This window comes from Doryrhamphus excisus, linkage group LG7 (genome assembly GCF_037039965.1).
Source record: "Doryrhamphus excisus strain RoL-2023G ecotype Guam linkage group LG7, RoL_Dexc_Guam_v1.1, whole genome shotgun sequence".
NCBI classification, from domain to species: domain Eukaryota; kingdom Metazoa; phylum Chordata; class Actinopteri; order Syngnathiformes; family Syngnathidae; genus Doryrhamphus; species Doryrhamphus excisus.
Genome location: NC_136363.1, coordinates 13,313,809 through 13,341,611, shown reverse-complemented (window position 1 = coordinate 13,341,611; position 27,803 = coordinate 13,313,809). Strand labels below are relative to the sequence as shown.

Below are 27,803 nucleotides of genomic sequence, written 5' to 3'. Positions count from 1 at the left end.
TATACTAATAATCCAAATAAAAAACAGCAATTTTTCATGATGCTCTGTCATGTCCCCCTCGGGGACAGAATTGAAATATCATTGAGAGCCCGACAATATGATTTGATTGATCTGTCCAAACCACGTATGGGTCGCTGGCACCAGCATTCAGCATGCGACCGCCTGATGATGAAAGCGGAGCCGAGATAGTGTCTCGTTAGCCCGGCCGCTGTCTTCAGCTTGAAGCGTCTGTCTTTCCCCGTCTAGGTTTCGAGTTGTCCCACTGCGAGGACCCCGGCGTGCCGCAGTTTGGCTTCAAAGTCAACGACCAAGGTCACTTCTCCGGGAGCAGCATCACGTACAGATGCGAGCCCGGCTACACCCTGCACGGCGCGTCCACGCTGAAGTGCATGACAGGCGAGAGGAGAGCCTGGGATAACCCCCTGCCTTCCTGTATCGGTACGTTGCCACGACGACGTCTTGACGCAGCCTGTAACTCATTTATTTACTGTGAATATTTGCATTGTCAGCGAGGACGGGCCTTTTATTTCCAGGTGTTTTGTGATTTTCTCAGCACGTTATCACGGTCGTCCACTGGCTACTTCTTATCTCATCCACATTTTTCCCCAGCTGATCCATCACGTTATTTTCTGCTGTGCCCCCAGAAGAATGCCCTTTGGATCATACCGATAAAGCAAATATAGATTGTTTTTCAAATGAATCTCTTTCCTGAATTGTTTCTTCGAGTAGGGCCACACATTTTAATCACGTGTGTTGCTTCGTGGAGCCCACGGGCATTTTGGGAAAACAATCCAACCGAGTGGAATGTAAACGACATTTTTCATAGCATGTGTCTATTTCCACCAGGGCAGGCGGGGGGTCGGGATGCTTTTTAAGTATTCCATTACAATATAATTGGCTTTTTTAATTCATTTTCCACGGTTTGGGGCTATTTGGGGGTGGGGGGGGTGCTGAATAGCGAGGATTTGATTTGCTCACCATAGCATTATTGTAATTATTACTATTGATACACCTATTTATTTACATTGTTCTCATTTCATATATTTTAAATAGCTCCCCCAACAGTGTATTGGAAGAGTGTTGTCCAAAATGTAGCCTTCATGCTGGAGGTTAGACAGCAAGCCCCGACTGGGAACACTCCATTTGTAGCTTTAACACCAATTTTAAGATGTGTAGCGAAGCCTGGAGAAGGGCCAGTCATTTTTCGACATATAAAATAGATACCAAATATCACATACAACAACGCAACAACAACAGGATCGGGATAGAGGGACACGAATGTTAGCCTTACTAGCTTAGCTATGTCAACCAAAGTGCTAACATTACACTGCATAAACATGTCATTGTTAGAATATCATTAAAAGTGCCTGTTGCATAATATGGCAGTGTTTCCTTGCCTCTGTCGCCAATGAACTTGCTTTTGGGGGTTCATGTGTGCATTTAGTTTGTTTTGGGGACCAAACGCCGTGATTCACCTGAGGAAAGGCAACAGTTGAAATGGTCTGCAATAAGCAAAACAGCAAAATAACCTCTTCTTTTGTCATCCCCAGGAACCTTGGTGATTTGAAATTCAGCTTAATAAGCCCCCCCGCCCACTATCAATAATGGAACACTCATAAAAACCTCAGGCAGATATTCTATGACTTTATTTTTTAGCCATGACATGCTATGACCTCAGCTAACCCTCAGTCTTAATGTTATATTGCTTTTTTTTTATTATTACCCCTTTCCGTCTTTACCGCCCCCCCTCTCCATTTTCTACTTTCTATCTCTTTTACTTCTTCTTAGCTCTTAAAATTGCTCCTCACACACTAATATATTCCGGCGAGGAAGGGATGCCGGAGGGAGAAGGGACACGGGCACGGCGGGGAAGCGGAGATGGGATGGAGATTGTGGAAATATATATAATATAGAGAGACAAAGATAGAGGGGGACCATTTATATTTTGTCATATAATGTGCGGCACTTTCTTCCAGGGGGAATGTGGGCTCATTAGTATGACTATTTTCTTGTTTATCTGTGAAAGACAAAGCGGTAAGAAAGTACACATGGATAGCTTCAATCATTTTTGCCTTGTTTGTTTAGCGGTCACACAGTTTTTTGGGTATTTTGTGCCAAAAGTGATGAAAATAGTCCATTATGATCATCATCTTGTATGCATTTTTTTTTCTAAATTGTTGTGAAATAATTTGCATGCAAGAGAATGCAAATGGTTCTTTGAGGATTATGTAAAATGTGTCTTTGCTCTTCCTGGTCGACGCTGTTGGGGCACCGAGGGGTGACAACTATTGGGCTTCACCATCAGCCTGTCAAATCTAATTATTAACAGTTATTGAAAATAACTCTCAATTATAATGAGATACAATGATTGCATTTGGTTTGAATGACCCAGGGGCGCCACCCTGAAAGAGGAAATCTCCTGATTAGTCTCTCCATTTCAGTTTCAATAGCTCAGACTTGAAGCAAAAACACGTGAAGCAAAAACTGGCCAAAGTAAGCATCAAGAAGGAAAGGAAATTGGATATTTTTGGCTGTGTTGTTGTCAGTGCTGATTTATTTGTAGAAAAAATGGCATCTGGCATCTGTTTCTCTGTGGTAGAGTAAATAAACACCCTTTATTGAGATGTGTAGAGAAGCCTGCCGCCACTATTTGAGGATATGTACCTCAAAAGTGATCAGCTGTCTCAAAATGCTGGTGTGACAAATTTCTCCTGTGTGTCGTAGCCGAGTGCGGCGGTCGTTTTAAAGGCGAGTCTTCCGGAAGGATCCTGTCACCTGGATACCCGTTTCCCTACGACAACAACCTGCGCTGCACCTGGACCATCGAGGTGGACTCGGGGAACATTGTTAGGTAATAAAGAGATGCCAAAATGAGTCCAAGTCCAGTTCAGACCTGATCGTTTTCATCTTTTTCTTCAGCCTTCAGTTTTTGGCGTTTGACACCGAGGCCAGCCACGACATGTTGAGGGTTTGGGACGGTCCGCCCGCCAATGAAATGTCTCTGGCAGAACTCAGCGGGTCTCTGCTTCCCGAGGGGATCCACTCCACGCTGAACACCGTGACTGTTCAGTTTGAGACGGATTTTTACATCAGCAAGTCGGGATTCGCTATCCAGTTTTCAAGTAAGTGGATTTGCCGCAGGGATTCCGACAAAGCTGATTGGACCAAACACCGTTCTCGCTTGTCTGTCTTGGCTGTGCAGGCTCAGTAGCGACAGCCTGCAGGGACCCGGGTGTGCCAATGAACGGCAGCCGCAGCGGCGACGGCCGGGAGCCTGGGGATTCAGTGTCCTTTCAGTGTGACCCGGGATACGAGCTCCAGGGGGACGACAAAATCACCTGCATCCAAGTTGATAATAGATACTACTGGCAGCCCAGTCCGCCCGTCTGCATCGGTGAGAAGTCCCAAACAACGAATGGTAGAAAAGATCAGAAAAAGATGATATCTGTGTTGGACTCGTAGCTCCATGCGGAGGAAACTTGACCGGCTCCAGTGGGTTCATCCTGTCCCCAAATTTCCCCCATCCCTACCCCCACTCCAAGGACTGCGACTGGATCATCGCGGTCAATCCTGACTATGTCCTGTCTCTGGCCTTCATCAGGTACCTTTGGTTTGCGAAGTTGTCTTTCCCGTGCTTTTATTTTGGATAGTCAATTGAAGACCTGTGATGTATGGCTCCGTTTCCTCAGTATTTTGACCTTTTTTTTGGAGGTGTGGTTTATAGCGGGGCAATTCAATTCAATTGTTCTGGGCAGCATTTTCACCAAATGGCTCGACATAAATTCAAACACAAGTTATATAATATCATTTGTGCTGGTCATCCCAAACTTTTTACGGTGGAGTACCCCTTTAAATCAGCCTGTACAGCTGTGTACACAATCAATCAAGCTACAGGTTCTTTAATCATTCATTCATTCATTTTCTACCGCTTTTTCCTCACGAGGGTCACGGGGGGTGCTGGGGCCTATCCCAACTGTCTTCGGGCGAGAGGTGGGGTACACCCTGGATTGGTGGCACATATAGACAAACAACCATTCCCATCCACATTCATACCTATGGACAATTTGGAGTCACCAATTAACGTAGCATGTTTTTGGAATGTGGGAGGAACCCGGAGTACCCGGAGAAAACCCACGCATGCATGGGAAGAACATGCAAACTCCACACAGAGATGGCCGAGGGTGGAATTGAACCCTGGTCTTGGGGACAAAAAGAGACTCAAAAATGGCAACGATTTAAGCTCTCACCTAACAATGTGCAGGTCAATCCCAAAATATTGACACCGATACCAACTATAAGTATATATTTTGGTTTTGTTATTTTCGTGACAAGTGAAATTGGTGGTCTTACTTATTTCTAAGCCACGTTGCTTGGTATTTTTGTTGTTTTACTTCGTATTGATATACAGTAAAGTCTCGTTATATCGATATCGGTTATATCGGAAGTACTGCTTATTACGATACTATTTTCATTTCCCGGCAAATTTCTAGTCTTTTATGATATAATTAGTTCTGTTCGATACCCGGTTATTATGATAATCCGGTTACTACGATGCCCTTTTCATCTCCCGCCAGCCAATTTGGTCTGCTTATATCGATACAAAAGCAGCTTAAATCAATCTTTGCTTAGGGATTTCAATACCAAAAAAGAACACGGCGAACGGCTGCTTCCAGTCAACTTTATTTTTCACACTTCCACCACCAGAGCACAGCACACACACCGATTCCCGCACTTCCTGGTTCACAGGTCATGCTCAACCCGCCCCACATAGCTGGCCAAACACATCCCTGCAACAGAAGAACCAACTGACATAGCATACACACCTATTCCAACGAAGACACAAGCGTACAAATACATGTATTTAATTGTGTTGTATTCAGATATCTTTTTATCGCTTGCAATAATCACTGTTTTTCATATGTACATGCTGGCGTTCGTGGTTTCTCTCGTGTGTATAGATTCTATACACACGAGAGAAACCACGAACGCAGTTGGTTCTTCTGTTGCAGCACGTGTTTGGCCAGCTATGTGGGGCGGGGTGAGCATGACCTGTGAACCAGGAAGTGCGGGAATCGGTGTGTGTGCTGCGCTCTGGTGGTGGAAGTGTGAAAAATAAAGTTGACTGGAAGCAGCCGTTCACCGTGTTCTTTTTTGGTATTGAAATCCTTAAGCAAAGATTGATTTAAGCTGCTCGACATTGTTCTATACTCTAGAACAATGTAGAGTGCATTATTGCCCACTTTTAATGCAGTTCGGTGCAGGATCGGATATATCAACAGTCCGGTTATATCGATATTTTTTCCGACTCCCGACAATATCGATATAACGAGACTTTACTGTATTCATTTTCACTGTTGCCTTCTTTCTAGTTTCAACATCGAGCCCAACTACGACTTCCTGTACATCTACGACGGCCCAGACAGCAACAGCCCTCTGATTGGCAGCTTCCAAGACAGCAAACTCCCGGAGCGGATCGAGAGCAGCTCCAACACCATGCACCTAGCCTTCCGCAGCGACGGATCCGTGTCCTACGCCGGCTTTCACCTGGAATACAAAGGTAGATCCATCGGGGGGGGGGCTATCCTGTCTTTAATTCGTAGTAAACAAATTATTTATCTCGCTGTCCAGCCAAGTTGAGGGAATCCTGCTTCGACCCGGGTGTGGTTTTGAACGGCACCAGACTGGGATCGGATTATAAACTTGGATCGACTGTGACCTTCTACTGCGAGGCTGGATACGTTCTACAGGTACTGACTGAACGGGTGGTTTGTGGTGTCACTGATGGCCCAGACAGCTAACCCCTTAGGGACTTGTTCTTCAGGGTTACTCCACCCTCACCTGTAGCATGGGGGATGACGGCAGACCCGGATGGAACCGCGCTTTGCCCAGCTGTCAAGGCACGGATGGTTGCTACGTTATGCACGTTAGACTAAGTCATTCCGTTTACTTATTCCGGCACTGCTTTCTGGTGGTTCCAGCCCCCTGCGGAAGCCGCTCCACGGGATCCGAAGGAACCGTGTTGTCGCCGAACTTCCCGCGGAACTACACGACGGGACAAACTTGCGTCTACGCCATAGCTGTGCCGCGAGAGTTTGGTAAGATTTTGGAAGTCCTGAGACCGACTATCTTTGACCGGCATTGGGTGTAGTCTGCCTTACACCCAAAGTTGCCTCGATAGGCTCTGACTCCCGGCGACCCCGAACAGGATAAGCGGTAGGAAATGGATGGATGTGTTTGGGTCTGAATTAGGCCTCTAGTGGTTAGTTCTTCTCTGCTTCTTGGGACTTCACACACAATGTGAAAGCTTTTTCAAACGGTCTTGTCCCAGTATTTTTCTATGTGTCATATCTCCGTGTTGCGCAACTCTGATTGTGCTATGTGAGTGTGAGTATGTGTCAAGAATGCCTTCTATTCGAGGGAAATGCACTGAGCTAATAGAGTGGCCCTGAAGGTGTACTAATAATATCAGTTTCCATACATGGACGGAAATCTGATCTGAAGTGGATCTGCCAATGCCAACAACAGAAACGGTAATTTAATGTGCACCAAAATGGAATGGGCTCTTATCATACCATATCTTACCATATCGCCGCAAACTTTCATGCAAATGAGTGCTGTCGTTTTCACGTAAACCCTGCTTCATCGCAACGAAGGAAGGAAGGAACACCAATTGCACTGAGTTGGACACGGTAGTGGAAATCCGGTCTGACTCTGGTTTGTTTTCTAACCTGACACAGTACAGCAAAATGGCACCAATTAATCGTGTGATCTGGATGTTTCAGGGCCAGAAAAGACCTTTAATGAGATCATTCCAGACTCCCAAGATCAAACCTCTTTTTCAACCTGAGCCAAAAAGCCGTGGGGATTTAATCACTGATCAAAGGGCGCTAGCTAGCCATTCATTTCATTCCAGGTCAGGGTTAAGCGTTGAAGCGGCACTGAAAGATGAGGCAGGTTTTCCTCTGATGCGGCCCGTCTTTGATTGGTTGCTTTTGTTTCACGAGTGGTAGCAGCACTTGCTTCCATTTTGGCTCCACTTGTAGACCTTACCATGATACAGTATGCGCTCCTGTCAACATGAGGTGATTACCATGCTGTTTTTATTACATGTATCATATCCGCCCACAATATGTTGTTCGACAGCATATTAGCTAACCGGCTCTGACTCGCCGTCAGTAATTATTTGATGTGAGCCCTAATTGTGCCCGTCGGCGCTACGTTTAAAATAGCAGCCCGTCAACGGTCTCCGTCTCATTACATTTAGGAAGCAAGCGTTCAGGGTGTCGACTCCATGAAGACACTTTGCCAGATCCTCCCCAAACATGCTTTGTGGCAGCTTTTTCAGTTTTTATTTCAGTTTTTGCAGTCGTGTTAAAACAAAGCCTTCCAGAAGGTCAGTTTTTATTTTGGGGTTTAGAAATATACAGAATGAATGACTTGAATGCGTTCATTGGCCTCGTTCAGCCATTCAGTTCAGTGGCTTCATTTAGCGCCAATGTGGACGCTTAGGAAGTACTTCGACTCCTCTGAAACAAGCAAAAAACACGATTACCTGATTTCCTCTGGCTTTGCATGCCCACAACTTTGGGCAGGCTTTCAGAGGACCGTGGTGCTCCACAACAAAAGTGTGTTGTGTTATGCTAGCGCGGGCGATGACAGGGTTTATCTTGTTATTTGTCAGGATGGGAAGATGGATGCAGGGCACTAACATGGAATAACGTGATTAACCTCTCTCTTTTTTTTGTGGTCCGTCCTTGTCGCCAGTCCTCTTTGGCCAGTTTGTGCTCTTCCAGACGTCTCTAAACGACGTAGTGGAGATCTACGATGGGCCCACTCAGCAGAGCACGCTGCTGTCATCTCTCTCGGGCTCACACTCCGGTAAGGACTGATGTATTAGTACACTGATGGATGAAAACCGTGGTGGGCCATCTGAAATAAATGTAATTTTATCTTCATACTCGCTGTCCTTCCAGGGGAGTCGCTGCCTCTCAGTTCGGGCAATCAGATCACTGTTAAGTTCACAACGGTCGGGCCGGAAACCGCCAAAGGCTTCCACTTTGTCTACCAAGGTCAGCCTGTCAAAAGCAGCAACGCTTATCTTGTTAAGATTATGGAATCAATGAAAAGTCACGTCTTTCACTGACGCAGCCGTGCCTCGGACCAGCTCCACCCAGTGCAGCTCCGTCCCTGAGCCGCGTTTCGGGCGCCGCCTGGGCAACGACTTTGCGGCGGGCTCCTTGGTGCAGTTCGATTGCAACCCGGGTTACGTGCTGCACGGTTCCACCGCCATTCGATGCGAGAGTGTGCCGGACAACCTGGCGCAGTGGAACGACAGCCTACCTACGTGCATCGGTAATGACGCCTTACCTTAGCTTCCCTTTCCTTTCTACGCTAACATTGCGTCTGGCAGTTCCCTGCGGCGGAGCGCTAACCTCCCGCCACGGCACCATCCTGTCGCCCGGATACCCGGAACCATACGACAACAACCAGAACTGCGTGTGGAAGGTCTCGGTTCCGGAAGGGGCCGGAATCCAGGTAAACTGCTCTTTCGCCTGACCTTTTCCTGTCATTGACTTAAAAGCTGAGCAAGCGGGACATCAGGAGGGGGAAGATAAGGTATTAGGATGACGGATGGATGCTTGGAGAGTGGAGGAGCATCCAGATAGGATAGCCTGATAGCATCTCATGCTAAAAGATCCTGGATGATTGCGCCGTCAAAGACAATGACCATGACACAAGCGAGAGACGTCATCATTGCGGCTTTGCGTGGCAGTTTGGGGTGCAATTGCACCTCCGGGGCAGCAGGGGTCTCACTTGCAAACAACAAACCCTCTCCCTTTTTGAATAAAATTGTCATTTCTTTATTGTCCTAGTATTTTAACTTGATTTTGCGCCTTTTCATGTTAAATTTCTTTTTTGCCGTTGTGATGATGATGATGATTGTTTTTACGTTATTATTGTGTACTATTGCGGTGTGGTACGAGAGGTAAAAAGATGTGGTGATGCAACTTTTATAGTATATGTAGTAAATGTAGTACAGTACATATAGTAAAGTATAGTTATGTTGATCATATAGTAAAGTGTTATTTTTTGTGTCGTTGATGTTTTTTAGATGTTAGAGCTCCTCACAAAAGCAAAAAATATCTTTGTCAAAGGGAAAGTAATGCTTGAAACGTATCTTTTTACAAAAGGCTGCTTTTCTGCCTTTTTTAGTCGGGAACTGAGATTTTCCTGAAACTTATCTATGTTCTACTACTAAAGAAGGCAACAATGTAGAAAGATGATTTTTTTCCTGCTGACAAGCGGGAGTCTCGTCTTCCTTTTGGTCGGCTCCATGCTCATATATCCACACAACACAACAGCGTGTGTGCCTTGAAAGATCAGTCGACTGAAGGAGTTGTCTTTTGCCAAGCGGCCGGGGTTGTATGAGTTCATAGTTATTTTCAAAGTAATGGTCAACTATATTAAAGACATGACATTTTCATTGTCCGATTTTCAGGTTCAAGTGGTGAGCTTTGCCACAGAGCACAACTGGGACTCTTTGGACTTCTACGACGGGGCGGACAACCACGCCCCCAGGCTGGGCAGCTACTCTGGTAAGATCTAATCAAGCTCTGCTCGTTTGTGTGGAATTCCTGGAAAAGCATAAGATAGCATGGCATATCTGCATGTGGTTAGACTACAAAGACAATATGCGTTCCCTTGTAACGCCAGTTCTGTTGAATTATGCCGCATGAATATTCAGTTGTTGGGAATTCATACGTGCACACAGCAAAAGAGAAATAATGGAGCGCCACAAACCGTTGTTGAGCTGCTAATTATTTTGCATCATCCATCATTCATTACTGGGAAATATATCTATTTTTTTTCATTTTCTGCCGTGCTAACTAATGAGATTTCATCTGGAACGGGGAAAGGAAGCTAATTAATGGCCTGGAGTTGAGGCAGTCAATCACATCCATCACGGCAGCTTTGATGCTGCCACTAAACCAACACAAAAAGAAAAGTAAGCGAGTGCTGCCCTCACATGTAATCATCAGACAGGTTGTAAAATATCATGAACGCAGATACACGGCGGTGACATTTAGCACAGATGAGTAGCTTAGCCAAGGTTAGCGTTCCTTAACATGAAAGAACATCATTGAGGCAGAAACACAGTCGACTGTGACAGCTTGGCTTTTTTTTTTTTTTTTTTTTGACTTTGTACTGTTGCCTTGCCACTCTGTAACTAGGTCAGGCCAACATTTTTGCTTTCAAATGAAACACACTCCCTCAAAAAAAAGAGAGATCCCCTTCCATCTCCTTTCAGAGCGGCAGCCGTAAGACAGAAAAGGCTGGAAATGGAGATTTGGGTGAAGCCTTTGTTGTTGTTGCCTTTGCCATCAGATGGTCATCTCTTTGACGCCGTGTGTGTGTCTGTGTGTGTGTGTGCGATTCCAGGCACCACCATCCCACCCCTCCTCAACAGCACATCCAACAACCTCTATCTCAGCTTCAGCTCCGACATCAGCGTCTCAGCTGCTGGATTCCACCTGGAATACACAGGTAAAATGCTTATATACACTCTCCCATAACATAGGCCATCAATTCCATAAATGTGGCTATTTTATGGCTAAATTCTAATCTTCTAATCATCCCCTTTACCTCACAACTACTACCTATTGTTTAAATAGCGTGCCGCTCGCGAGCCGGTGAGAAAACTGTAGCTCTTCCTCTGGCAAGAGCAAATAATGAGCTCGCAGCTCGCTAATATAAGTATAACAGTCTGACTCACGGTGTCATCTTAAATTCATCACACAACAACTTAACACTGCAAAAGTATACCTAGGAAATATATGAACATTAACCCATATGAGTTTAAAATTCAAAAATTCAGATGTCTGCTGCAATGACATCAGCCTCCCATCAGGCTTCGTTTCCTCTGGCTCCCTCTGGTAGACATTGGCAGCATTGCAGTGCCAGCCATCTGTCTTGTGTGCTGCTTGTCCTCAAATGAATGTGTTGTTCAGATGCAGCGTTATTTGTACTTTGTGTTATTTGTAGGATGACACCGCGAGTCAGACTGTTATACCGTGTAATCACCTTCTGTGTACTTTTGCATGTTGTGTGTGTAATTGGATCCAATAAGCGCACCTGTACCGTGTTTTGCTCAGCTATTGGTCTGGAGTCCTGTCCGGAGCCCCAGACTCCAAACTACGGCATCCGACAAGGAGACAGATTCATGGTGGGCGACGTGGTGCAGTTCTCCTGCGAACAAGGATACTCTCTTCAGGTAAGCGCACACTCCGCTTGGGCTTACTTCATGCTAACAGTGTGCCAGATGTAGAAAAGAAAGAAGAAAGTGCCATCATTAAAAGCGGCTGCTGTGATGTTGTGCAATGGAGTTTTCTTTCCCAGCACCGAGTACTTCCAAGAGTGAATCAGAAGGAAATGTGGCTCTTCTTACAAACATGACACCACCACTGCTGTGCTGACTATCTCCTATGAGAATGGTTAAATGTTACTAATGAGGAGGCTTTTTAATGTAATTTAACTGTTTGTAGGGAAACGCGCATATAACCTGCATGCCTGGACCTGTGCGGAGATGGAACTATCCGGTACCGCTGTGTCTTGGTAAGTACACTTGGCAGGCAGGCAAGCAGCTTATTCACAAGAAACGTCATATTTCGACTTTATTCTGCTTTTTATTTGCTGTGTGGGGGGACAAGATGGGTACAAAAAGAGACAAGAACAACAGCAACAATAACATAACAAGGGAAGCAAACAAACAGGACTACATCAGCAAATATCCATCTCGTTTCAACAGAAAGTACGACTTTTTCACACACTTAATCCACAGCGAAATTCTTAATTCTTCAGGTTATTGCTTCGAGATTATGACTTTATTCTTGGGATAGTACAGCTTCATTCTTGTGTGATCATGATATTCCAAATCTATATTTGGAGATGAGACTGAAATTCATAAGCCACTCTAAGGCAAGGGAGGAAATGTACATAAAGTCGTAAGTTTATATGTCAAACCATAAGCAGCCTAGTCGTGTCCTAGTTTAAGGACTGTTTCATCCAAGATGGCGTCCCATGAGCGTTTGCCATGCTTGTTGTTGCGTTAGCACCTGGGTAAAGCCAACACAATTACGCCGGTCTCCAGTTGGCCGTCCGCAGGCGGCAAAAAGCCGTGTTGAATAATGCATGGCTCACACCGCAGTAATGCACAGGAGCCTTGATTACCTACGATGAGTGTGAGTGAATTTAAAAGGCTGTGGGGGGGAAATAAGTGCTCTTGCCCATGAGCTGCCACTGATGCATCCAAATTGGATGTTTATCTTTGACCTTGTGTTGCAAATTAATTGGATCTCGCGCTCGCAGCTTTTTTTTGCCGAGTGTGATAGGGAATCTATTAAAGACTTGATTTGCTATTCACCGATGATGCCAAAGCACTCCAAAGCTCCGCTTTTTAAGCAGGCCGACTGTGTGTGTTTGTGTCATTTTGTCTTCTCCGTGTGTGCGTATCTCCAGCCCAGTGTGGGGGGGCTCTGACGGACGTAAGCGGTGTCATTCTCAGTCCCGGTTACCCCGGCAACTACCCGAGCGGCTTGGACTGCACGTGGAGCGTCAACTTACCTGTGGGCTTCGGTAAGGAAGGTTTTTTCTTTCTTGGAACATTTCTTCATATATACATACTACGTAATACTAAAAGTAATACTAAACTTGACCTTGTGTAACCTTGTGATGGTTCAGCTTTATTATAGCTCTTGGTAAAGTGTTCCAGCATGTGTTTGCAGTAAATGTCTTTCCGTTATGCGAGTTTGGTGTATTTGTATTGTCCGACAGGCATCCACCTCCAGTTTGTCAACTTCTCCACCGAGGCCATTCACGACTACCTGGAGATTCGTAGCGGCAGCCCGGACACGGGCTCGGTCATCGACCGCTTCAGCGGCCCCGCGGTCCCCAAACCTCTGTTCAGCACCACGCACCAGACCAGCTTCTTCTTCCACAGCGATTACTCGCAGAACAAGCCCGGGTTCCACATCACGTTCCAAGGTAAGCGCCACGCGGGTTGCTGGGGTGGCCAATCAAGGACAAACAGACCGGCGGCGTTAACACGGCCGCCAACAACTTATCTGATGACCAAAAAAAAAAAAAAGTCAAAATGGGTCGTGACTTTTGAAGCGCTCGCCAGAAACGAGGCGAGTCGTAACGATCAGCGCCAGGCGAGGAAATTCAATAATGACTTTTTTGTGTTTATTCTCCCTGGCACTGAAACCAGTTTGGAAGCGACTTGCAAATCTCACAGTTCAAAATCCCTGCATTAATGTGCAGAGTGTTTAGTCTCCACATAAAAATGACATTTCTCATGCCGCACCTCGTTTGGATGTCTAACTGCAGATGCAGTGGAGCTCTGACACTAATATTATTCTGCAACAAAACATGAACTCCACTCTGTCCCAGCCTAAATAATAATTTCTCAAACGCGGAAGTGCCATTATGTGCCAAGAAATCTTCACTCTGATGTCATCACCTATTCTGCTCACAACCCCTAGGGGGTGTATTTGCATCATACATTATGATCATTATGATCATATATTACCACTAACTGTTGATTATCATTAGTGGCAATATGAGTCTTTACCAATGTACTGTGAAAAGTAATGTATGAATGATGATAAGAGACATGTAGTGACCTGCCCCCACCCCCGACCCACTCCCAGCGTACCAGCTCCAGAGTTGCCCCGACCCCCGGCCCTTCCGGAACGGCATCGTGATCGGCAGCGACTTCAGCGTGGGGATGACGGTGTCCTTTGAGTGTCTGCCGGGGTACTCCCTGATGGGCGACGCCTCACTCACGTGTTTGCACGGGATCAGCCGTAACTGGAACCACCCGCTACCACGATGCGAAGGTACGTATCGTATCGATTATACTGATAGGATAGGATAGGGGACCTATTTCACTCCTCTGTTATTTGGGGTTCCTGGCCAATTCACTAATGTCTTAACTCTTCAAACGACAACAGACTAGAGCCTCACAGATTGAAATCACGTACATGCATTTACCTTTTACCCTAGCCTGATGTTTTTCTATATAGAAGAGCTATTAAATGACTTGGCTAATATTGTAGTACATCCCGTTTTTTTAAATATGTATTGTTTTTTTGTTACGTTTGTAATGCTTGGAAAAATAATAAAAAATATTTGATAATTATTTTAATCATCACATTATTTGTTATTCTTAAATAATTTACATCGATTTACATCACACATGATATTTTTCCCCCATTATTTTATTTTATTCGATTCTTTTCTGACTCATTAAAGTACATCACTCTTATTGTAAATAAATGTATATTATTTTTTAAATAGTTTTACTGATTTACATAATGGTTTCTATTTGCTATGGAGGACCAAAACTGCCAAAATAATAAATAAATAAATAAATAAAAGTGAAAATAAAAACAAAAATGAAAAAAAATCAAAAAATTAAATACAAAAAAATAAATATAAATGGAAATAAAAACAAAAATAAAAAAATATATACATAAAAAATAAATAAAAGCAAAAATAAATACAAAAATAAAAAACAAGATTCAAAAATTTAAAATAAATACAAAAATAAATGTAGAAATAAATACAAAAATAAATATATAAATAGAATTACATATCAATAAATAAATAAAATATATGTATTTATTTCATGCTGCAGACAATGTCAGCTTGAAATGCAGAAGGAAAAACTATTCAAATGAGGGGGCGGTCTTAAGTGTGTCTTGGGTTGAACTGTTCGCCTATTGGTTGATCGACATGTGAGTGCGAAAATCAACTAGGTATGCCTGCAAACAGCCACAGCAAGAGGAAGTCACCACACCACTCTCAATGGCGGTAAATATGGCTGCAATCTCCAGGGATCTCCGTTTGCTAGCAGATATTTCGGATAATGCTTCCCCGGATTACCTGCTTTTCCGGGTGGAAGCCTTATTGGAGCAGTTAATTCACACAAATGAAACAACAGACTCAGAGGTCGACCCTGTAGTTTACAGGACCTTGTGTGAAGTTGTGGAGTACCTAAACATTCAACCAATAGGCGAACAGTTCAACCCAAGACACACTTAGGACCGCCCCCTCCTTTGAATAGTTTTTCCTTCTGCATTTCAAGCTGACATTGTCTGCAGCATGAAATAAATACATATGAGAGCAGAGTGCTTTTATTTATTTATTGAAATGTAATTCTATTTATATATTTATTTTTGTATTTATTTCTACATTTATTTTTGTATTTATTTTTAATTTTTGAATCTTTTTTTTATTTTTGTATTTATTTTTGCTTTTATTTATTTATTTATGTATATATTTTTTTATTTTTGTTTTTATTTCCATTTATATTTATTTTTTTGTATTTAATTTTGTGATTTTTTTTTTCATTTTTGTTTTTATTTCCACTTTTATTTATTTATTTATTTATTATTTTGGCAGTTTTGGTCCTCCATATTTGCAACATATATACAGTCTATATATTTTACATGCCTTTATTGATACATTAAGATGGTCATTTTCTTTGTCATCATGGCGTAATCAATATTACTCTGTTATCTGGCCGTCCCCACTGCTGTTTAATATGCAGCGTTGTTGAATTGCATCCTGACTCATTTCTATGATGAGTGTTTGATATTGAAGGCTGTAATGAAAGCAGAAATAATAACCAACGCAATTAAGAGAGCGTGTGACCTGTAACTCGACAGATGATTTCAAATAATGCAAAAAGTCGTGTTGCAAAAGGGCTGCAGGTAATTGTGGATGTATAATATTCCCTTTATGGTTGTGAACTCCGAGGGAGAGCTGCACGCTTGAAATAAAGATGAGATTCTTTGATTATAGCCTGGTTTATTCCAGATATTACTGTATTTCGGGAGCCGAGGTGCCGGGGTCTACCTCTCACCCAAAGACAGCTGGGATAGGCTCCAGCACCCCCTGCCACCCTTGTGGGGATAAGCTGTAGAAAATGAATGAATGAATGTATGTATTTCTCTCCGGTTGGATGTACAGGAGGCCGTCGGGTTTCCAACAGGTTGGGTTCCTGGATGGTGGTTTGGCACATTGAAAAGGGGTGTTGCAAAGGAGGGAGAGAAGGGCTTTTTGAGAGGTGACCACTATGCTGTTTAGTTCTCACTTTCCATTTCACGTGAGAAGATCCTTTCACATGTTCAAGGACCTCCGTGATGGTGCGCTTGGCTTTGGACCGGGCCAAATTTTGATTTTGCCACTGAGCGTTTTACTTCACTTTTCACTTTCACTTTCCTTTGTGATTCTGCCCCTCCCCAGAAGAGTCGGCCTCACGCTTGGGGGAACATCATGGAAGTTCAAAAGTGACATGTGCGTGTAACTGTCTTTCCAGCTCTATGCGGTGGAAACATCACATCGTTAAACGGGACCATCTACTCACCCGGTCACCCCGAGGAGTACCCCAATTTCCAGGACTGCGTTTGGAGCGTAAGGGTTCCGCCGGGACACGGGATTTACATCAACTTCACCGTCCTCAGCACAGAGCCCATATACGACTACATCACTGTCTGGTAGGTGCCATGAGCTGGACGACTGGACATGCTAATACTATAAGAAGGTGCGTCACATGTCACACTCGCCCGAAAGGAAGAGGAAGACGCACAGCCTTTCCTTCCTCAAAATCGAAATCGTGCCACTTGACCCAGGTAGTGTGAACCAGGTTTAGCGCCTGTGAACGATTTGTGTGGCTCATTTTTTTTACTTTTACTTAACATCTCATGAAGCCAATGAAACAACTACACAAAGATACCTAAGTACCTAAGGGACAACAACATGTCACTGAATCACTAACTGCATATTCAAATGATTTGGTGGAATGAGGATGCCCGCAACCAGAAAATGGATGGAAGTTACTCTGTCCGCATTTGAAAGGTACCCCATTCCGTTCAATCCACATAACGATGTGCAGTCCATTTGGAAAATTCCTAACTGCGACGATTGTCCGTGACCCCCCTGCCGCCTTGTGTGCCAATTGCTAAAATCACACACAAATAAAAGCGTCTGAGCCCAGCTGACTATCTCATCACCGCCACCACTAAAAAGCGCTTCTCTGCAGGGAGCGCCGTCTCCATCGTGGGAGTGCCATTTTCACAGCAGGCCTGCTCAGGTCCAGTGCCAGAACCTGACAGTTTGGTTTGGATGCTAATTGCTCACATACCGGCAGGGCTACGGGGGTGCCGGCGGTGTAGTAGGACTGATTATATATGTCGTGCGTGTTGCCAAGTCTTGGCGGTATGCACTTAGAAGCCATGATGAAGACGAGACCACCTAATGTGGATCGGAGGAGACCCTGATGCCTTCTCTTCCTCATCAAGTGTAATTAGCCTCATCCAAAGTCGCTCAAACAGCAGGAAATGACCATTTTAGTTAACTCCGCCATCATACCTTTTTAATCACGGACAGCGGGGGCTCTATTTGTAAATTCCACTCCCACGGCTCAGCCTGACCGGGTCTGACCCGGGAGTCCACGGATAACTTCCTGTCCCGCTATGCTAACTGAAGCTACACTTGAAAAAGACTCCACCTTGGCCTCTAAACCAATTTCCTTTTACCCCAGTAACATTTTAAAGGACCTCTTTGGACCTCATAATTGTATGACGGAAAATGACATCATTTTCTCGGAACATAAAGTTCAAATATGAGAGAAAAAATCTCCTTTTTTCTCCCCAAGTAATATTAAAGATTTTTTTTCAATGTGGTAATATGAAATAAGGAAATAAAGTCATTGCAATAATGTAAAACAGAGCATGAAGTTGATAGTAGGCTTTTTTCTGGAAATATACCTCAGTGGCCCTGGCGTCCCTTCATTTGTCAGTATGTGACCCCCCGCCGGGAGAAGTGTGGACATCCCTTGTACGTACACTCGGGTGTAGGGCCAGGTTAGCACTGTAGGAAGAGGCATAGTGTACTGCATGTGTACTGTGTTTGGTTTGGCACCATTCTTCCAACGGCACTTTATCTCCATTTAGAGGTGGTGGAGCACTTCCAGCTTTTGTCTCGTAAATATCACCAAAGCTCTATCTTTGACAACAAATGACCGCTTAATGAGAGCAGTAACTTACTTGTGTCCTCTCGCTCCATTCTTCAAACTAGTAGATGCGTCCCAACTTTGGAGGGCAATGCTGACTTTCTGTTTTGTTTTTTTTTTCCTTTTCCGCGCAGGGATGGTCCAGACCAGTCATCTCCTCAGATTGGCCAATTCAGTGGGAACACGGCGTTGGAGTCCGTCTATTCGACCTCCAACATCATCCTCATCAAATTCCACTCGGACTTCTCTGGAGCTGGATTCTTTGTCTTGAGTTACCACGGTAAGACTTGATGGACATGATGATACGTTCCCAGCCTGTCATTGGGAAAGCGTGGCTGCTATTTGAAGCATTACACCAGCGGCTGTACTTCCTCTTTCTTTATCTTGGGCAGCCTGGCTTGGAGAAAAATAACCTGAGTTAGTTGTCGCCAGTTGTTACAAAGTACACAAAAAATGTTTTTTTCTTTAATTTTTTAGCAATTTAAAAAAAAAACATCTACTCATCATACCCATCTATGCTGTCAGGGCGCTTGAGTGTTAGCAAGTAAATTTTTGATTTGAGTTCAAATTGGCCCTGCGCAAAATGCCACCTTGGTCTTTATCTGTATTTCCTGTAATTCCATGACAACCCGTTTAGGCCAGAAAACCTGGAACGCCCCCACCCTCTACAGGCTCTTGCCAAGTACTTTTTTCCCCTCTATTGCTTCAAGAAGTAGTGACTACACGTCATGTGATGATACTAATTAACATTATGTAAAATCCGCTTGATTGATATGAGTCTCAGCAATAAAAAATGATGAAGCTATTCATCATGCCCGTCTATGCAGTCAGCAGGCACCGGAGAGAACATCAAGTGACACCTACCAAAGATTTTATTTAGAATGATGTCCTGTAAAACTCCTCTTGGCTCTGTGGCTAATTCGTTACATGACTTTACGACAGCCCGTTTAGGCCAGAAAACTAGACGGGCCTGAATTACCAGCAACTGCCAAGCAGTTTCTGCATCCTTTCTCTCATTTATTTTCATGTATTCCTTGAGAGTCTGTCTAGGCACCAAACGACGGGCCTGCGCCCTCTGCTGGTTGTTGCCAAGTGGTGATTTTTTTTCCTGTAGATTGCTTCACATTAGAACCTCATAGAAATGAATTCCGTACAAATTTGACCCTTTTTGAATCCCAAATTGAAGAAATAACGGATATAGTACAGTAATCCCAGACCTCGATGAGTGAAATCTGGCTGCCCCATCATCTTGCTCTATGCATGCAGTACATTTGTACTTGTTATAACTTCAACTGCCCACCCTCGGCCATCTCTGTGTGGAGTTTGCATGTTCTCCCCGTGCATGCGTGGGTTTTTTCCGGGTACTCCGGTTTCCTCCCACATTCCAAAAACATGCTAGGTTAATTGGCCACTCCAAATTGTCCATAGGTATGAATGTGAGTGTGAATGGTTGTTTGTCTATATGTGCCCTGTGATTGGTTGGCCACCAGTCCAGGGTGTACCCCGCCTCTCGCCCGAAGACATCTGGGATAGGCTCCAGCACCCCCGGGACCCTCGTGAGGATAAGCGGTAGAAAATGAATGAATGAATAAATGAATAACTTCAACTGCCTGTTTAGGCAGCAGCCATACAAAGTGTTTTTGCTGGATGGGCACGTACACAGTATGACCCACGAGCCTCAGGTTATACACCCCCAGTGTATAAGGGTGTTGGATAATGAGGTAGGAGTTGGTAGTCATCCCCATGGGGAAATTCACATGTTCTAGCATACTTTGTATCAGTAGAATATTTAAAAACAAAGAAAAAAATGATGACTGAGAGGACATGAAGTTGAGGAAGCTAACGTGACATGGAAGCGGCTCCGAGGATGAGATTAGTGAGATCAATGTGTGCTCTTAGGATCCTCTCCCGCACGCCGCTTGATGGATAGAGCATGCACACAAACATGAAGAGCAGACCACAGGGAGTTTTGGTATGCATGAGGGACCGCGGCTACGTATCGGCGTGTCTCATTTTCATAGTCAATTTCATCTTGACTTACAGCCCTCAGCTCTCTTTCTCTCTTGCTGGGTTACTATGTGATCTACGGTCATGCGGCGTTATCGATTCCAGCCTTTCAGCCCCGGTGGCTGGTGCTGTTTTATGATGCAAGACAGGTTGTGTATTTGTGTAGCCGCTCTGGCTTCTGCTGACCCAACCAAGCGTGCTCAAGGAGTTCAATTGCAACAAAGCGAGGTTAACTAAAAAAGAATAAAGCAGAATAAATGGTGCAATACATGCGCCATTCTTCCTTTTATGTGTGTGTTTCTTTGAAACATATCCCCTCTCTCCCCGGCCTGCTGTGCTGTGTCATCTGTCTCCCCAGCCTACCAATTAAGGGTGTGCCAGCCCCCTGCAGAAGTGCCCAACGCTGACATGCTGATGGAGGACGGCGAGCTGGAGATAGGTGAGCTGTCTGCACGCCTCTAGACATGTCACTTTGACGGAGGCTGCAAACGAGACACCCGCACCTCCTCAGGTCGCCCTCTCTGAAGTCTACCCCAGACAATTTACTTTACAAGGAGATGCCGAGACGCCTCACAACATTAGATACACCGGCTCACGTGCCAGAGCTGTATCCAAATTCAGACTTTTCACAATGCGGAGAGCAGTGCCTTGCTCATGTACCTATGGTAATGGTAATGGTAATGGTTTTATTTCATTTGAACATGCATCAGATTACAATTGAGTGCATCCCATAATCAGTTCCCAGTTCCACATGTCCAAAAGGAGTAGGAAGAAGCAAAGCTTATTAAATCCTACCCCTCCATCTGGTACTTTTACAATCACTAACTGTTACTTTTATTCACTTCCTGCTTTCCATAATACAATTTAAGTGTTTTTTTTTGTTTTTGTTTTTTTGGGGGGGAGAGCGGGGTTAATAATGTACCAATGTAGGAGGTGATATGACCATCCAATGACATGATGGGTACCATAGTAAGTGTCAATATAGTGATATATATAGCACATCATGACTGGTTAAAGACTCTTCATCCTTGTATTGTAGCAAACATCAACTGCTTGTATTGTTTCTTAAATTGGCTCATCGTTGTGCATTGTTTGAGGTCCTTACTCAATCCATTCCATAGTTTGATTCCACATACTGAAAAGCTATGGCTTTTTAACGTAGTCCTAGCATAGAAGTGTTATAGTTCATTGTAGTTCAAATGTAGTTCTTCCCTGAGATCATATTTCTCCCCTCTTGTAGAGAAGTATTGGATGACATTTTTAGGTACTTAGTTATTTTTAGCCTTATGCATTATTTTAGCTGAACTATATCAGCAAATTGAAGTATTTATGATTTTAGAAATTAGGAGTTAGTATGTTCTCTGTAGCGGCATTATGAATTATCCTTACTGACCTTTTTTGAAGTACATTTAGTGAGTGAAGATTGCTTTTAGTTATTAGCCCATATTTCCACACAATAAGTAAGATATGGTAGAACCAGAGAGCAATAAAGAGTGTGGAGTGATACCTAAAGGTTCTAACCACAGTATGACATTTGCAGCAGATAAGAACCTATGAAGGAATACAATCATGTAAGAACATGCTACATATAATACAAATCTTTCCTATCTATTTTCAATTTGAAATGTTTTAAATCATGGAAATTCATTTTGTCCCAGAGTTAAATGGGAGGAGCTTTTACACGTGCAGAAAGAAATCAGCCACTAATAATAACGGATAAATAATAAGCCAGTCTAAAGCTCATATTCTGGATATGTGAGAATATGCTATTCATATTTTTCTATCCTGTAATACGGTATCCTGTATCATTTTACCGTCTTATTGAACGAGCAGGTGTACCTAATGAAATGGTAGCTCTGACGTCCTTGTGATGTGTATCACTAGGTGACATCATCAGGTACAGGTGCCATCCCGGCTTCTCTTTGGTCGGCAGTGAGATTCTAACCTGCCGCCTGGGGGAGAGGCTCCAGATGGACGCGGCGCCTCCGACCTGCCAAGGTCTGCTTTTGTTGATCCACTTTTTTCCAAGAACGTGAAGTGAAAGCTGCGTGTGTTTCCTTTGTGGCTTCTGCAGTCCAGTGCCCCGCCCACGACGTGCGATACGACTCGGCGGGTGTGATCCTGAGCCCGGGGTGGCCCGAGAGCTATCCCAACCTCCAGATGTGTTCGTGGAGCGTTACTGTAGAGAAGGGATACAACGTGACCATTACCTTCGAGAGTTTCCACACCGAGAGAGAGTTTGACGTCTTGGAGATTTTTGACGGTAAAGCAAAGACGCATGACAAAAGAACATGGCTGCCTTGAATTTCCCAAATTCCATGGCTAAACATCCGCTGGAAAATACCTGGAAATATTTTACACATACCCCCAAATACATGACTGAAGTGTCTCAAGTGTTTTTTTGTCCATCACAGTTTAGCTTGGAATAAGTGGCCTCCAGATGGCCCACCATCGGTACTGGAAACCTAGTTTGGCAATCAGCAGCCTAGCTAACAAGTCTATTCGGTTGCGTTTCAGGCCCGTCCGCCAACGATCCCACGTTGGCAACGCTGAGCGGCGACCTGCCGACGCCCTTTAACCTGACAACCACCGGCCACCAGTTCCTGGTGCGCTGGTCCTCGGACCACGGCACCAACAAGAGGGGCTTCAGAATCCGCTATGTTGGTGAGTACCAAAGTATGTATCCCAACTTTATTTTACTACTCACTACCATTCTCTTGCATGGAAAGAAGCGGAGGCAGACAGAAGAGAGCAGGGACACGTTCAAGCTCTAAAGTGGAATTCAGAAAATATGAACTAATAAGTCGGCTCTTCTCACTTCTGACTGCCTCTCCAGAGTTTGAATGTGTTGTGTAATGGTCTTGCTGAGCACAGATGGTGGGGTTTTTGGAGCAAGTTGCACACTGTTACAAGTCAAGCTATTGTCCATTGAGGACCCTCAGCCGTGCAATGGAGGATAGATATTCAAGGATGCTTTGACAGTTAAGGGGAACATGATGGTGGTACTATGGTTGCTTTCTGCAACCTTTAAATCCCTCTTCTTCTACTTGATGGATTAGGCTTTAAACAAACTGCAGCAGAGTTACTGTAAGTCCCTTCAGCCATCTTTTATTGGTGAAAATGTTCAATTCTGAGCTAAAACTATTTGAACTCGTACTGTGGCACCATTGTGTGAAAAAAGAAGTCAACCACTAATAACAATAATATTGATAAACAATAAATATGTCAACCTATGTAACAACAAATCTAAAGAGATAGAAATGTGAAGGGACACCAATTTATATCTGTGTATCATGTTAAACGCGCCACTTTAAGCTAGCTATCGATTTGCTGCTAACATTAATAATGCGCCACTGCTTTTTCATTTTCTGTTCTATCTTAAATCTGTCTTTAAAAAGAATGAACAAGGGGGGGGGGCACCTTTAATAGCAAATGACTAATACCATATAGCTAGCTAGCGACTTGCAGCTAACATTAATGGTCACCTACATCTTTTTAATGTCTGGTCTGTATTTCCAGGGTAAAACTGTCTGCCTTGGTTAGCAAGTGACTTATAGCTACACCTCGCCAGCGGCTAGCAGTTAGCATGAAGAGCTTTTTCTTTGTAGTTGTAAGAACAATTGTTGTTACTATTAACTTGAATGACGAACAAAGTGTAACAACAAAAGTGTAGTATACAGCCAGCTAGCGCTGTTTTTCCGAACTATAAGTCGCACATTTTTTCATAGGTTGGCTGTTCCTGCGACTTATAGTCCAGAGCGACTAATAAGTGAAAAAAGTGTTTGTTACATAAACACTGGACACCTTTCCTGTTCATGTTTATTTTTTGTATAGCTGAATAACCATTGTGTTAGCATATCTTACACCTATTCAGCCTGTTCTCTATTCTTTTATTGTTACAACTTACCTTCCAAGAGGACGTAATGTCTGTTTTGGTCAAGTAGTTAAAATAAATTACCTGCAAAAAATGCCACTTATACTCCAGTGCGACTTATGTATGTTTTTTTCTACCTAATTAGGCATTTTTGGCCTTGTGCAACTTATACTCCGGAGGAAAATACGGTATTTGCTGTAAACTGTATTATTATCAACATTAATGATAAACGCCTTGGGAGCACGCCTTGTGTGAAGACATGTTAGCCGCTGTAAGCCGTAACTAGCTTTAGGACTAAATTCGGGGTGAAATCTTTCCAAAATCTTTTCTAAGCAAGCCCCAGTGGAGCCAATTCATGTAATAAGATTACACAAGGCCACTTAAGATGTTATTTTTGGGGGGTCTAAAGTTAATAAGGTTTGACAGAGTAACACAATGAAAGTGTTGCTGGTGCTAATGCAGCACTTGGCCTCCTGGCATCATTGTGTGCCGTGTCATAATGTTAATAATACGCTGCCAGCGTGGTAGCTAGCGGCCGCTGGTGGTCTTCTAAAATGGATTAACCCCAATCAATTATTAATAATAGACTGCATTTGCCGTACGTCCTCCAATGGTGGCCTCTACTCATCATAGACACAAGCTAGACAACTTCTTTCGAGGGGGAAATAAACACCAAAACAGCAGCACCCACCGAGACGCAGTATTCTGTCTGATGTATTCATGTGCGGAATTATATCATAGCATGTATATATGCTATTAGTTTCCAACTCTAATCTGACTTTGTATATACCTGTATCATAAAAAGTATGCCATATTATTGCAAATATCTAATGTCATATATTCAAAAAATCATACATTTAATTATTAAGTACTGCAAAAAAGAAAAAAACATTACTAACAAATATAAATGAATACATAAATAAACAACAATAATTAAAAAATCATTTAAATAATAAATAGACATTTAAACTAGAAACATTTAATAAAATGTCCAAATAACGACCTCCACCCTAAGAAATTCCAGAGCGCTTTTAGATGCCTACTACTCTCTGCAGTTGAGTAAATAGCTGTAAATGGCTGTAAATAACAGCCACTAGTATGAAGATGATGAAGGCGTGAGTTGTTGACATGTGACAATCTTACTATGTTTACTTGGTGGCTTGTTTCAATCCAGATTGGCTGGAATGTTCGAGAGTATACCGAAAAAGTAGCACTACCCATAAAATACCAGTTTATACCAGTAGAAGCGTGCTCGAGGAGATGTGCATTTGCTGGTCTATGTTTTCTTTTATTGCAGCATAATGATGATTATAGGTTACGCAAGAGCATAATACACGATAATGACTCTAATGGCTTCTCCGAGGTGGTTGAGTGCCGTGATGTTCCACGCCAATCAGTGTTTCTTGCCTTCTCAAGTGCGCACGTCCTCATCCTCACCCCCTCAGCGTCACGTCAGCTCAAATCTCGGTGTCGGAACTTTTCTCTCGCAGCGCTGTACTGCTCCACACCGGACTCGCCGCTCCACGGCTCTATCTCCTCACAGAGCGGCGGCCACGTCAACAGCGTGGTGCGGTGGGCTTGCGACCGCGGCTACCGGCTCATCGGCAACGCCACGGCGACCTGCCGACGTGTGCTGCTCGGCTTCCACGCCTGGGACTCGCCTGTGCCAGCCTGTCAAGGTGACGACAACTTCCTTATACTTCTTTAGCATAAAACTAGTCACTTTCATTGATTAAATATTCTTTATACTGTAAGTTAATAATAATTATTTTATTGTATTGTAATGATTCGGAGTGCATGAGAAAACGTAGCTCTTATTGTCAACTGTATTGCACAGCGCAATAGCAACAATAGAACCAATGTTGTAACGCTGACAGCAGCTTTGTAAAGCGCATGCAGAGCTAGATCAAGCTGCTCAAGATACTTTCAATGCAGCTACTGCCATCTTGTGGAGTTGATAAAAAATTAGGAATTTGCCTACAGCCGCATCTGGTAAAACTAAATGCTAAATGTTGTTTTTAATCAAATAAATGCACCGCTTTTTTCCCCCCTTTACTTATGAACTGTAACAACCTTTTTTCGAACTAGCATAGCAAGCATGGATATGAATTAGTGCACATAAAAAGCACGGCTTATTTTCTGCCTAAACTCTCTAAAGTGTGATCTGAGAGGCTGAAAGATGCAGAATGTAAACAGCCGATACATTCCCATCTGTTTGACTCGCTACCAAAGTACACTTGAAAGACATAAACGCCGCATTAAGTCCAACGTGCGTCCGTCTGTGTCCTTCCCCAAGCTGTCTCGTGCGGAGCCCCCAAGGCGCCGACAAACGGCGGCGTTCTAACGGCCGACTACTCGGTCGGAACCAGAGTCTCCTACTTCTGCAACGACGGCTACCGGCTCTCTAGCAAAGAGCTGACGTCAGCCATCTGCCAGCCCGACGGGACGTGGAGCAACCACAATAAGATACCCAGATGCTCAGGTTGGCGCGTCCCCCAGCCTGCATCAAAATGTCTCCCAGTCTGACAACACCATCCAATTTGTACTTTTGTTCTTCCCTGCAGTGGTGGTGTGCCCAAGCATCGGCTCCTTCTCCCTGGAGCACGGCCGCTGGAGGATCGTGAACGGCTCCCACTATGAATACAGAACCCGCATCGTCTTCACCTGCGACCCGGGCTACTACCGGTTAGGCCCCGCTCACATCCAGTGCCTTCCCAATGGCGTGTGGAGCTGGAGGAACGAGAGGCCACACTGTCAGAGTGAGTACGCGACCTCGTCTTGCGGTGGGCTTCCAGCCGGCCGTTGCTTACGTCCCTCCTGTGCACGTGTTTCAGTCATCTCTTGCGGCGAGCTGCCATCTCCGCCCAACGGGAAGAAGATCGGCACTCAGACGAGCTTCGGGGCGACAGCCATCTTCACCTGTGACGCCGGCTTCATGTTGGTGGGCTCGGGCGTAAGGGAGTGCCTGTCATCCGGGCTTTGGAGCGGAACAGAGACGCGGTGTTTAGGTACGTGGATGTCGTTAGAAGGGCATTAGTGAGGAAGGTTCTCTGCAAAATTCTAACCAAACCACTGCCCAGGGTAAACCTTGGTCAAAACTGACTAATACACCACAGGGTGGCACTGTTATTAAACCACATAAGGTGGATTGATGTGAAAAACGTTGTGACTTTTTGGCCAAATAATTACGACATTCGGTCCACATCTTCACGGGACCGACGAGCATGTGTGTGTGAAATTTGAGCAAGATTGGCTGCCATCTTACTTTACTTGTTGACCATTCTTCTAACGGTGATCGCATTTGAGGACATCTGTAATACATGTGCCTTGGGCCGTATACAAAGCAGGCTTGAAAGATGGGATTTTTCTCAGCTGTCTAATGAGGGCGGGGGTTAAAGGTCGCAGAGATTACCTCCCACACTGTCCATCATCTGCCATCACAGCTGCTTCCTTCTGCCCTTGACCCCTCAAGAGCGAGAAAGCTTCTGCTCGGAGCTCACTTCCTTCCAAAGTACCCTTCTTTCACCTCTAAAAAGCCAAGAGAAAAAGTCTCCTATCTTGTGCGAGACACTAACAGATGTTATGACACGGAGCTGTCACTTCGCCATGAAGCCCCGCTGCCGACTAAAAGCTGTTGGCTGCCACATAAACAGCATTTAGATTCAATACAAGGTGTTTTTTATCATTCCCTCCAAAACAGGCTAAGCTAAAAATAAATAAATCACCCACCAAAAAAAAAAAAAAGAAATAGAATTTACCTGGAAGAAAAGCACTCCATTGTCCTTGATGCTTGCCTGCTCCGAGAGGCAACAACATACTTTAAAGTGTTTTACGTGAGTCGAC

At 44.1% G+C, this 27,803-nt stretch overlaps 1 protein-coding gene across 7 annotated transcripts in view; it reads left to right on the top strand.

Annotated features, from left to right (window-relative positions):
- LOC131101748 (CUB and sushi domain-containing protein 3) overlaps nucleotides 1-27,803 on the top strand; it is a 234,036-nt gene that overhangs the window by 186,597 nt on the left and 19,636 nt on the right. For 5 of the 7 annotated variants that reach the window (XR_013627730.1, XM_078792151.1, XM_078792149.1 and 2 more), the window contains 30 exons: nucleotides 247-438; nucleotides 2,725-2,851; nucleotides 2,920-3,122; nucleotides 3,203-3,394; nucleotides 3,463-3,601; nucleotides 5,370-5,557; nucleotides 5,629-5,747; nucleotides 5,822-5,897; nucleotides 5,979-6,095; nucleotides 7,765-7,878; nucleotides 7,974-8,069; nucleotides 8,149-8,352; nucleotides 8,411-8,535; nucleotides 9,500-9,596; nucleotides 10,441-10,545; nucleotides 11,154-11,272; nucleotides 11,544-11,613; nucleotides 12,517-12,633; nucleotides 12,832-13,041; nucleotides 13,710-13,898; nucleotides 16,385-16,562; nucleotides 18,214-18,359; nucleotides 20,445-20,525; nucleotides 21,971-22,084; nucleotides 22,161-22,349; nucleotides 22,604-22,762; nucleotides 25,451-25,639; nucleotides 26,257-26,442; nucleotides 26,525-26,719; nucleotides 26,795-26,968. Coding sequence is in view for 6 of the 7 variants with exons in the window: in XM_078792151.1 (XP_078648277.1) it covers nucleotides 247-438; nucleotides 2,725-2,851; nucleotides 2,920-3,122; nucleotides 3,203-3,394; nucleotides 3,463-3,601; nucleotides 5,370-5,557; nucleotides 5,629-5,747; nucleotides 5,822-5,897; nucleotides 5,979-6,095; nucleotides 7,765-7,878; nucleotides 7,974-8,069; nucleotides 8,149-8,352; nucleotides 8,411-8,535; nucleotides 9,500-9,596; nucleotides 10,441-10,545; nucleotides 11,154-11,272; nucleotides 11,544-11,613; nucleotides 12,517-12,633; nucleotides 12,832-13,041; nucleotides 13,710-13,898; nucleotides 16,385-16,562; nucleotides 18,214-18,359; nucleotides 20,445-20,525; nucleotides 21,971-22,084; nucleotides 22,161-22,349; nucleotides 22,604-22,762; nucleotides 25,451-25,639; nucleotides 26,257-26,442; nucleotides 26,525-26,719; nucleotides 26,795-26,968 (4,410 nt within the window). In the remaining variant the exon portion in view is untranslated. The remainder of the gene's footprint in view (nucleotides 1-246; nucleotides 439-2,724; nucleotides 2,852-2,919; nucleotides 3,123-3,202; nucleotides 3,395-3,462; nucleotides 3,602-5,369; nucleotides 5,558-5,628; nucleotides 5,748-5,821; nucleotides 5,898-5,978; nucleotides 6,096-7,764; nucleotides 7,879-7,973; nucleotides 8,070-8,148; nucleotides 8,353-8,410; nucleotides 8,536-9,499; nucleotides 9,597-10,440; nucleotides 10,546-11,153; nucleotides 11,273-11,543; nucleotides 11,614-12,516; nucleotides 12,634-12,831; nucleotides 13,042-13,709; nucleotides 13,899-16,384; nucleotides 16,563-18,213; nucleotides 18,360-20,444; nucleotides 20,526-21,970; nucleotides 22,085-22,160; nucleotides 22,350-22,603; nucleotides 22,763-25,450; nucleotides 25,640-26,256; nucleotides 26,443-26,524; nucleotides 26,720-26,794; nucleotides 26,969-27,803) is intronic. The other 2 variants (XM_078792153.1, XM_058047094.2) reach the window with 1 other exon arrangement.